Raw genomic sequence first — 10,962 nt, forward strand, 5'->3', positions numbered from 1 at the left:
GTATAGCTAATGATTAACTGAAACAATAAAATGAAAATTATTTGAATCAAATGAAATTAAAGAACTATATACCTAAATATAAATTTAATCAATTTCTTTCGATTTAATTATCGATAGAAAACATATCATACGTAAAAGAAGTAAAGTTGTTTTAGACAGAGTAAAATTGTTTGACAGGAAATAAAATCACGTTACTTTATACGGAAATAAAAATTTAATAGCTATTCGACGATATATCAATTTCACTTCTGTCTCATATATTGCAAATACTTAAAATTGTGCACAAATCAGATTAACGTTGAAGAACTTCACTTTTGTTTAAATCCATATAAAATTTGATTTCCATATACTTGCCAAAAAATACATAACATCATATCATTCTTTTTAAATCGACGTTATTCTCCTTGGAATTAAATATCGCAATATATTATACTTGCAATACATTTTAAATACAAATAAGTTAACTTTTTCATATTAATCTCACAAACCATATGAATATATACATAAATATTATTACAACGATATGAATATATACATATATATTATTCCACCTAACTATACTTGATTGCAAAATCAGAATCTATGTCTTCATATATAGTCTCAAATGTACAACAAAGAATATATTTTGAAGCCAAATTGAAGACAACATCAAATTGACAATAGCAATGCGACGACATATTGATGCTAAATGCAGATCAGATCTGTCTCTGATAGAAACAAAAAACGCGTGTTCTTGATACTGTTCGATTCTTGCGTAATACTAATATTTTTTCAAAAACAAATTTGCTTAAAATTTGCCACTCTGTTTTCATATGATCAACATATCTATTTATTATTTACTTCTAAGCTGTCATACATTTTGTCTAACGGAGATTATTGCACATTTACAGTTAATCTTGTAGAAAATATCTTCTGGGAGATTTTTATTATAAGATTATATTATATATTATATTTTTATAATATATTTAGAATACAGCATTTATTTATTATTATATAATTTTATTAAAATGTTTTATTATATGTAAACACATAAAAAGTCAATTTTAGTTTAATTATAAAGCACTTGTGAATATATATATATATATATATATATATATATGTCCAATTTAAACTTTGATAAGCTATTGAATGACTAATTGTGTCAATTTGATTCCTATTGAGTGAGCCACGCGGCTTAATGTGATAAAGTCAATTCTTTTCAATGTAATCTTATAGACAGAAAAAATCCGACATGATCTTAACTTGATCGATTGGAGCTAAAAATGTTCTGAATTATATGTACTGATTGTTATTGGTGCCGTGTGCATTCAGTGTTTAAATATGAACGAAACAGTAACTCACAATCACAAGTGTTCCTGTCTCCAAAAGGTAAGCTAATCAGTGAGAGACGATTCTTACGTAAAAAGAAAAACTTAGTAATATCAGCTAAAATTAGTTGCTTAAAATTTTGCTGTATTATTAAAAGTTGTCTATTGAAAATAAAATACATTTGCTGTCGACGTTCAACTTTATTAGTTAAAATTAAAAGCATACTTAACGTGAAAATAGTTAAATAAGTGGCAGCTATTCCTCACTATCTAGCCACGTAACCGAACATTCCATTCGCAATTGTTTTTCGAACGTTGTCGGTTTTACTCTAGTAGAGAATATTTTTCGCTGCAGCACCTAAATTATATTTATAGCAGTTAATAAATTGAGCTTTGGCAACAACGACATTAGCTGTTCCTTTTATAAGGACATATTTTAACTAATACAATTATATTTTAATTGCGTTGAGACTAATCTTTTCTCAGCGTGTATATATAAAACCGAACATCCAATCTATGACAATGCTCATCAACTTTACATTTTTCTTCAAAAAAATTATATGTGCTAACTATAATTATAACAAAAAAGAATATTTGCGATAATTACGTCGATTGATGATTAACAAAACTTGGTTTCACACATTAAAATTATGTGAAAAATTCGATTTTGTACAGAGAATCATTATGTGGAAGATAATAGTGTTGTGCGCGATCGTGAGCCTGGCAGCTGGCCAGAAGGCTCTTTACAACAACTACAAAGTCTTCAGAATGATCCCGACCACAAAGACGCAACTCGAAATTCTGCATGAAATGGAAAATGTTAATGATGGAGCTGTGAGTAAATTTCTTTTGAATTACAGATACGTTTTGCAAATATGAGTAATCAAGAATGTCTGCAGCGAGCTTCATTCTAGTTTAAGATATACACATACAAGTAACATTAATATCGCATATAATGCTTGCTTTACTTCTCAAAATTACGAAATTAATTTCGAATTTATATTAAAATATGATTAAGTTTTAAAATCTTAGAAAATTTTGAGAATTCTAAAAATCTTATACAACTGTAAAGTTACTTAATTAGAAAATGATTTAAAAACTCAACAATAAAAAAAATAGGCAAATAATTTACTTTAACTTCAAAATTGAACTTGGTAATTGAATTTCAACTCTTATAAGTGAGATTAAATGTTTCTTACAGTTCTCCTTCTGGGATTCTCCAAGTATCGTAAACAAACACGTAGACTTAATGGTCGCCCCGCACAAGTTGCCTGAATTCTACGAGAAGATGTCAGAGAGCGATATACCCTATCAGATGCACATCGACGATGTCCAGAAGTTGATTGATGAAACAACTCCTAAGACTCAGACTCGGTCAAAATCGTTTGATTTCACCAGTTATCACACCCTCAACGACATTTACAAGAAACTGGATGACCTAGCCAAGCAGTATCCCGACAAAGTGCAGACTGTCGTGGCTGGCAAATCGTACGAAGGGCGCGAGATCAAAGGTGTCAAGGTTTCCTTTAAAGCTGACAATCCCGGAATTTTCATCGAGAGCGGCATTCACGCCAGGGAATGGATCTCACCGGCAATCAACATGTACATCTTGCATCAATTGATGACCAGTAACAATACAGATGTCAGAGAGCTAGCTGACAGTCACGATTGGTACATCTTTCCCTCGTTCAATCCCGATGGATATGTGTACACACATACTACGGTAAAAGCTCCGTTTTGTAACGTTACACAAAGCGTGATTAATTTATTTCAATAAATTTTATCTGCATATATTTTTTTGGATTTCCAGGATCGACTTTGGAGAAAGACGCGTAAGCCATACAGTTTCTTCTGCAAGGGCAGCGATCCCAACAGAAACTGGGGCTACAAATGGAACAGTAAGTATCCAGATCTTTAGCGAACAATAAGTTCTCTCTCTTTCTCTCTTTCTCACAGTCAAGAATAAAATGTTATCAAACATTCAGATTGCAGGTGTTTGATAACATGTTATGAAATGTCCAGATTGTTTCGAAGATTTTGAAAAATTCTGAAAATATTTGTTAACATTATTATAATTTAATATTTTCAGCTGGAGGTTCCAGCAGAAACCCATGTGCTGAAACTTATGCCGGCAGTGCACCCTTCTCCTGCATAGAAACAAAGAGCCTATCCGAATATCTCAAGTCTCTCTCTGTTTCTAAAAAAATTGGCGCTTATATATCATTCCACAGCTATTCGCAATTATTGTTGTGGCCATACGGTCACACAAGGGATCATCTTGATAACTACGACGATTTGGTAAAAAAAAACTTTAACATTTTAAAGTAATATAGAAAATCTTTCACAAAAAATATTTCATAAATTAACAGAACTTTTTTTTTCTTCATAATTATTTTTTTCTTTATAATTATTATTTTTTTTCATATCATCACTTTATTATCTGATGAATTGTGCGTCGCTCTTCTTTTTCAAATTAGAAAAATTTGGCAATCGTCAAATTTAGCATTATAGTGTCATTAATATCGGTTTGCAATAATAATAATTTACATAATCTTTATATTTTCAGTACGCCATCGGCAAAAAATCGATTACAGCTCTCAAACAGAGATACGGAACTTCGTATAAAATCGGAAATATTGCTGAGGCAATCTGTAAGTGCAAAAAAAGCTTTTAATTTAATTTGCTTTTCAATATACTTTAAAATATACTTGAACATTTTGTAATTATCTGAAATGATTTACCAGAGTTAAAAGTCTCTTTTTATTTTTATTATATACTTTAAATTCTAGAGCGTAATCTGTTAATTGAATATAATTATTCGCATTCCGAGATTAAAGTAATCGTATTTATAAAAAAAAATATAATTTTTTTTTCAAATTGATGTTCTTATTAAATTATTTTTTCAGACATAGCTACTGGAAGTAGTATGGATTATGTCAAAGGCACTTTTGGTATACCTATCACCTACACCTACGAGTTGCGTGATACAGGTCGTTACGGCTTTTTGTTGCCTCCTGAACAAATTATCCCGACTGGAGAAGAGACTATAGACTCACTCGTAGCAATGTTTAAAGAGGCAAAGGCGCGTGGATATTAATAAAATATTTAAAATTAACGTAATTAATTTATTGTAAATACTTTATTATTTCGATGTATGATAATTTGATTTTATTTGACAAAGTACGAATCCCGCTTTCCCATTCTACTTTGTAATCTAACAGCAACAATAAATTTTAGTAATATATAATTAGCATTATTATTCGACCAATTTGAGTGAATCCATTCAATTAATTATTTAATTAATTATAGAATAATACCGCGATAATAGCCACTAGATTTTCACGCGATTCTCTTTTATTGAATGCAAACGAATAATTAGAATAATAATTATATAAATTATAATAAAAAAATTAACACGCGATTGTTAATTTTTTTGGATACTTTTATTTTAAAAAATCTTACACATGAGATTTACATCATGAATCCAATATCTTTTATTCAAAGAGTCCCAATTTGTACAATATAGGAACGTTATATGTATTAGAAGTAATAATTTGTCGAAACTTTATGTAAAACTCGGTGATCGTTGATATTATAAAATCAGTTAATTATATTAAAGAGTTCATATCATATATAAATTTGAATCAAAGTAAATATAAGTTTATAAATGAAATTTGTACATCTATATCATATATTTATATAATAAATAAACTATGATGTATATATATACTTATAATTAAATAATACATTTTTCATTTCTATAAAAGGAAAAAAATAAGAAATAAATGGAAGCATACGTAAATTTCTTTAGACTACATTTCAATATACACAGTGAAATTCTATAACATTACGTAACATGAATTATACATTTTCAGTAGTTCATGTTATGTAATACTATAAAATTTCAATACTAGCAGCGTATATCGGAACGTTTAGAAGATAATTCCACAACCTCTGCCTGCACTGACTATACTAATGTTTCTATAGGAACACTACACAATGTGTGAAAGAGACTGTCAACGTCAATCACATATCGGCTAAAGTTTTGAATATTCGCTCCAGTGTCGAGTGTGTCCACATTTTCGTTAGTCAAGTTGGTCACAATGTTTTTAGAAATAACCTTGCACAACTTCAGACTTTGGACTTTAGACTATTTAAAAGATTGTTATCGGACAATATTTAGTGTCAATAATTAGAAGAATTAAACAAAAAGAATAGTTGTTTAAATAAATAATACTAGTTTTTTTCATTGTGCAAAAATGGCGCGTGTGCTTGTAGGTGTAAAAAGAGTAATTGATTATGCAGTGAAGGTAATGTAATATAATCTCTATATTAAGGAAAAAATTATAACATTATGAAGTCAAAAGTTTTTTCTAATAATACATTATCGTAAACATTACATATGTATTCTATAATAAATTAAGATTTTAAAAATAAAAAACATCATTTTACATTTTGTACGTATAATGCTTACAGATTCGTGTCAAACCGGATAAATCCGGGGTAATTACAGATGGTATTAAACATTCAATGAATCCTTTCGATGAGATAGCTGTAGAAGAAGCAGTCAGAATGAAGGAAAAGAAAATAGCTCAGGAAATAATAGCAGTTAGTTGTGGACCAATGCAATCGCAGGATACAATCAGGACTGCACTTGCTATGGGTGTGGATCGTGGAATTCATGTAGAAATATCTGGTCCTGAATATCAGACATTGCAGCCTGTTCATGTCTCAAAGATACTAGCCAAATTGGCACAAGATGAAAAAGTGGATTTGGTGATACTTGGTAAACAAGCCATAGACGATGATAACAATCAAACCGCACAAATGACTGCTGGCGTCTTGGATTGGCCGTCTGGCACTTTCTGCAGCAAGGTAAAAAGATAAAATTTATCATGTTGTAAGATTATTTTAATCTTCTTTCTTATATATCCAGATTGAAAACAATAATGGCGAATTGACTATTACACGCGAGATTGATGGTGGATTAGAAATCATCAAGATGAAAACTCCAGCAGTGCTCAGTGCCGATCTTCGTCTGAATGAACCACGATACGCGACTTTGCCAAATATTATGAAAGCCAAGAAAAAACCCATTAAGAAGATTACTCCGAAAGATCTTGGAGTAGATGTGACATCGAGAATTGAAATACTGTCTGTAGAAGACCCACCAGTTAGGCAGGCTGGTGCTATAGTACCAGACGTGGATACCTTGATAGCCAAATTAAAAGAAAGTGGCCACGTTTAGCTAAGTCAGGATAATTGTAAAAAGAACAAAAATCATCTTGTAACTTTTATATTTTGATAACTTGTTTTGTATATAGTATAATGCTTTTGTACATCATCAGAAATTGTATATGATATATATTTCAATATAAATTTGTACCGCAATGCGCGTGTGCGCTTATAGGGAAAAAAGAAATTTAAATATAATTAGGTATACATATTTAATAAAATACTGTCTATATATACACGAATTTTATACATATATACGTACATATATATGTAAGTATATACATATACATAAAAATATGTCGTGCACTTTTTTAACGTTTTACAAACGAATATTCAATCTATTTTAAAAGCGGAACAACATTAAACATATTTTTGAAATAGTATTGTACCTAAATATATACATATAAACGTTATTTTGTAAAAGGTAACATCAATAACGATATTATAAATATATCCTTGTTCTGCGCGTCAAAGTTATGATGCAGATCATTACGTTAAATTCAATGTCACATTTAATTGACACACGTTCTAAGTTTTCTAAGAAATGGTAATTAAGCTCGTATGGAACATTTTTCTATCGACAGAGACTATGAATAATATACACAAGAGCACCTTATTAATTTCTCTGTACTTCTACTTTAATATAAGCTTAACGTATTCATCAAAGAAACATTGTTAGCTATTGTTGCCAGCAATTAGTAAAAATATTTGTTTCCACCAAATACTCAATTCAGAGAAATATTTTTATTTCGTTTTCATAACTTATGTATCCATCAGATCAATAAAAAGTTACATGTTTTAAATGATAGGATACCATTTAATTTATTTACATAGTAGTTAGGTGTGGAAATGAAGAAAATGAACTTCTCGCAGTAGCTTAACTTATGTATATATTATTTTTAGTTAGAAGGAAAAGAGAAGAAAAAAGTATAAATTATGGAAGAAATCAAACCTTTAAGAGAGAAATGAGTATAATAAATCTTCTTGAGGAAAGATCTATCATCAAAATATACCTGCTGTTGATAGACATATTCAAAACGTATGTATCTGTATCAATAGTTCTGATTTAGAATGGATACTTTCCTGTTGCGAGGCCTTCATTCGAAAAGAGCGAAACAAGCGACGTGACAAACTTTCACGTTCCCTCTCAAATAACACAAGGTCTAAAAACAGATTATCACTTGTTGTCAATATATTTCCTTTAATCTTATTACTCCTATATAGAAAAAACAGGCAATTTATATTTCTGTTCCTAGCGGCAATGAATATTAAGGAGCATACTGAAACAAACTTTTTTGAAAACAAACGTTGCTCATGTTCCTTTGGTAGATACGCAGCTTATTTTATATGTCAAAGAGAGAAAATATTATGTGAGAGAAAGATACATGAATATTATAATATAATAAGAAAATAGATTATTTTAAAATATTATATATATAAATACTACCATCTTTTTAAATTCTTTGTTTAGTGCTTCATCCAAGACACGGCAAGAAAATACGTCCAATCGAGACTAGTATGTTGCTTATATATTAGATATTTACCGAATTGGTATAGCATGATACCAATAACATATTGGCTAGTATTTGTTCTATATCCATAATTAAAGAATAAACTATACCTCAATACCCGTATTAATCATAATTCGAGGAAGTGAATGTTCAATGCGTGCATGATCGACTAGCTTTTCGTATTTATCAATATTATTATATACCAATGATATATCCTGGAAAAATTTTTTTTCTTAATTCGTTGAATATTTCAGTGTCATTGACATTAGATAAAGCCCTGCATAAAAATTCATTGTATTATAACAGTCTTTTATATTTATATAGGCTTTGTAAAGTGTCTTCCTTAACAAAAACTCGTGCAATATTATTACATTAAAACCTTCCAATCGAATCTGCTATTACTGGTATGAGTGATCGGTGGGAAAGGAGGAGGATGGAGCTGCCAGCCGTTAATATCTTGACGTGCCGTCAAACATGCCAAGTAAGGTACTCTTTGAACTAATCTAGTGACTTCAGCAGCCGGGGGTATTCTACCACCGGTCAACTGTCTGGTGCAAGCAGCCAGAGAAGCGGCATGTGCTACTATCAAAATATTACCAACTGTACTCTCTATAATTTTCTTGATCAGATCATAACTGCGTTCATAATACTGCGCGGCGTTCTCTTTTGGCGGAAGTTCTTTAGCCTTCACGATCGGATCGTAATCGGTGTCCACATTAAAACCCGCCTTTGCCAACTCCTCGGAGGTCATCCAAACGGGTATACCGTTTGGATACCATGCCAACCATTCTATCAAGCCTGGTTCTACTTTAACTGGAATATCAGACTCTAATCCTTTTAAGATATGGGCGAGCGTTTGAACGCAACGTAATGACGGCGACGTGAAGGCTACGTCTATCTTAATACTAGACGATTTCATGGCTTCGCCTACCAAAGTTGCTTGCATCTCACCTACAGTCGTCAGCGGGCTATCGTTTTGGAAATCCTGGATATTCCTGGATGGTACTTCTTTGGGCATGTTCAAGTCACGACGTACGTAACAACCATTCGATTCAAAACAATACGGGATCCACGCGCCGAAGGTAAAATCCACCCTCTCGCCGTGTCGACATATGAAGATCTCCCTAGAAGGTGTTTCCGGCGCTTCCGACGCTGCCATCTATTCGAAAGCAACAGATTATAAATTTCCCCAATGATTTTCTGCAAGATATATTTTCTAGAAATAATTACCGGCTCCCCTGAAGTGGGAATTCCATCAGGAGTATCGATGGAATCGCTTGGAGACAAAACTGGTGGTCTTCTGACTTTTGGTATCTCCTCCTCTTCCGCGCTTTCATATTTATTGTCGGTGATCGGCATAGTGGCATGCAACGTCCACGAGTCCGATTCCGCAGTCCTCTTGGTATGATTCAACGGCAAATGACCCGATATACCGGTCAACCAAGAGACACCTTCCACCCAACCGTCCGTGGATGCGTTACACGCTCCTTCTGGAACGTATATGTAATCACCTACTCTCAACTCTAATTCATCGTGTTCTCGTGGCACGTGGGCGTGTGTCACTTTATGCACATGCGAATTCTGTAATCTCGAATCTCTTGAATATAATCTGAGCTCCCAATTGGCTGTTGCAGTTGGTCCTAGTTTCTCAACCATCGAGCGGAGAGGTTGAAACAAGTTGCTGGGAAACTGGTAAGCCAGCGTAAGGTGCAGAGACTTTACTTGTGGTTCGGCAGTGATACCTAAAGCAGCAATTTTATTGACGTAGCGAAGAGCAATGTTCTTCAACCATTCTGCATTCACGTCCTTGACGAAAAGGCCCATAAAGTTAGGTGATACATATGTCTCCAGCTCAATATGTTCGTGCAATCCATCCTGATGAACCACATTCTCAAGAGTGTGTATTAATTCTTTTGTGAACTCATCAGGAGCCTACGAAAAATATTTTGAAAATAACAAATTGCATATTTGAACACAGATTTTCAAAATATCCAAGACAAATAAATTACAAATAAATACAAATAAAATATCTTACATCAAAGAAGGAGACAAGAGTAATGTGCGGTATAAAGTTGTGAGCACCGTTCCATCCTAGGTCTTTACTCTCCGACCAAAACAGCTCGAGTTGTTCAGCTAACGGTCCGGTAGGGCAAGCATATAAAACATATTGCCGTTGAGTATCAGAGTCCAGAGTCGGATCTCTTACATGAGCCAACAACCAATCTGATGCTAATTGTATGCCACGGTGTCCTGTTGCAGCTAACGCCTTTTCCCTGAGAATATACAGGTGATAATTTTCATCAGCAAACGCTGAGTATAAATATAAATTATCCTAAAATTTTTCTAATAATAAATAAACGTATCAAATATGCATCTTTCAGTATCAAAACTGCCAGCAATGTTTCAGCAACAGTAGCAACTTTGGGGAACGCAAAGAAACACGTCTTGTTTAAAGGGCAAGAATAATCTGTTTCGTCCGAGCAACAACTGGGAACAAAGTTAATTCGATCAAGAATGAGTCTCGCAAGACAAGGATACCCAAAGCTACGTTTGACAGCTGTTTGTTTACAGTGAGTAGGCGACGTGTGTTTACGCGGGACAACGTGCCACGTGAGCGGCACAGTAAACACGACTTCTTATGTTCGCGGGGACTATACATACGCCCGGTGTTTCGGGAAGCCCAGCTGCAGAAGCGTTTGCAACGGCGTCAAGTGCTGCTTCGAAATTTTTGTAGGAGTTGGATTTTTCCGCGGCGGCAGCGTCGCCATGACGGCATTACTGCGTTCGTTGCCCAGGTTGGCCAATCACCACGCGACTTTATGCGGTACAAATGCAAAGGGAAGAACAATTTTTGAAATGCCCGATCATCGATCGAGGCGGGACGTTCAGTGATGAAAATGGAGTGCAAT

General features: G+C 33.1%; 3 protein-coding genes and 1 long non-coding RNA gene across 4 annotated transcripts in view; 2 read left to right on the plus strand and 2 right to left on the minus strand.

Moving 5' to 3' along the window:
• The window catches only part of LOC147907275 (uncharacterized), a 79,725-nt gene that overhangs the window by 8,471 nt on the left and 60,292 nt on the right, over nt 1-10,962 (minus strand). The window lies entirely within an intron of this gene.
• LOC105145792 (zinc carboxypeptidase) lies at nt 1,215-4,554 on the plus strand. The gene is made up of 7 exons (XM_011055604.2): nt 1,215-1,368; nt 1,983-2,141; nt 2,509-3,030; nt 3,118-3,205; nt 3,397-3,605; nt 3,874-3,958; nt 4,214-4,554. Exons 1-7 carry the CDS (start codon nt 1,321-1,323, stop codon nt 4,402-4,404), a joined length of 1,302 nt encoding a protein of 433 aa, XP_011053906.1. The 5' UTR covers nt 1,215-1,320; the 3' UTR covers nt 4,405-4,554.
• On the plus strand, nt 5,358-7,348 carry Etfb (Electron transfer flavoprotein beta subunit). Its single transcript, XM_011055603.2, has 3 exons — nt 5,358-5,617; nt 5,784-6,182; nt 6,244-7,348. The coding sequence occupies exons 1-3, from the start codon at nt 5,567-5,569 to the stop codon at nt 6,553-6,555; spliced, it is 762 nt and encodes a 253-aa protein (XP_011053905.1). The 5' UTR covers nt 5,358-5,566; the 3' UTR covers nt 6,556-7,348.
• Nucleotides 7,851-10,855, minus strand: Epp (Ecdysteroid phosphate phosphatase). The gene is made up of 4 exons (XM_011055602.2): nt 10,715-10,855; nt 10,089-10,326; nt 9,284-9,985; nt 7,851-9,212 (listed from the first exon to the last, which is right to left on the minus strand). Exons 1-4 carry the CDS (start codon nt 10,819-10,821, stop codon nt 8,421-8,423), a joined length of 1,839 nt encoding a protein of 612 aa, XP_011053904.1. The 5' UTR covers nt 10,822-10,855; the 3' UTR covers nt 7,851-8,420.

The sequence above is a fragment of the Acromyrmex echinatior genome, chromosome 15, assembly GCF_024713525.1.
Source record: "Acromyrmex echinatior isolate Ae372 chromosome 15, ASM2471352v2, whole genome shotgun sequence".
NCBI classification, from domain to species: domain Eukaryota; kingdom Metazoa; phylum Arthropoda; class Insecta; order Hymenoptera; family Formicidae; genus Acromyrmex; species Acromyrmex echinatior.

Coding starts and splice junctions, on each gene's coding strand:
- Epp (XM_011055602.2), bottom strand. CDS start 10,821: ATGGCGACGCTGCCGCCGCGGAAAAATCCAACTCCTACAAAAATTTCG. Junction 10,327..10,714: donor GGCTTCCCGAAACACCGGGC/GTATGTATAGTC, acceptor GTATATTCTCAG/GGAAAAGGCGTTAGCTGCAA. Junction 9,986..10,088: donor CTCTTGTCTCCTTCTTTGAT/GTAAGATATTTT, acceptor TATTTTTCGTAG/GCTCCTGATGAGTTCACAAA.
- LOC105145792 (XM_011055604.2), top strand. CDS start 1,321: ATGAACGAAACAGTAACTCACAATCACAAGTGTTCCTGTCTCCAAAAG. Junction 2,142..2,508: donor AAAATGTTAATGATGGAGCT/GTGAGTAAATTT, acceptor TGTTTCTTACAG/TTCTCCTTCTGGGATTCTCC. Junction 3,959..4,213: donor AAATATTGCTGAGGCAATCT/GTAAGTGCAAAA, acceptor TTATTTTTTCAG/ACATAGCTACTGGAAGTAGT.
- Etfb (XM_011055603.2), top strand. CDS start 5,567: ATGGCGCGTGTGCTTGTAGGTGTAAAAAGAGTAATTGATTATGCAGTG. Junction 5,618..5,783: donor TAATTGATTATGCAGTGAAG/GTAATGTAATAT, acceptor TAATGCTTACAG/ATTCGTGTCAAACCGGATAA. Junction 6,183..6,243: donor CTGGCACTTTCTGCAGCAAG/GTAAAAAGATAA, acceptor TTATATATCCAG/ATTGAAAACAATAATGGCGA.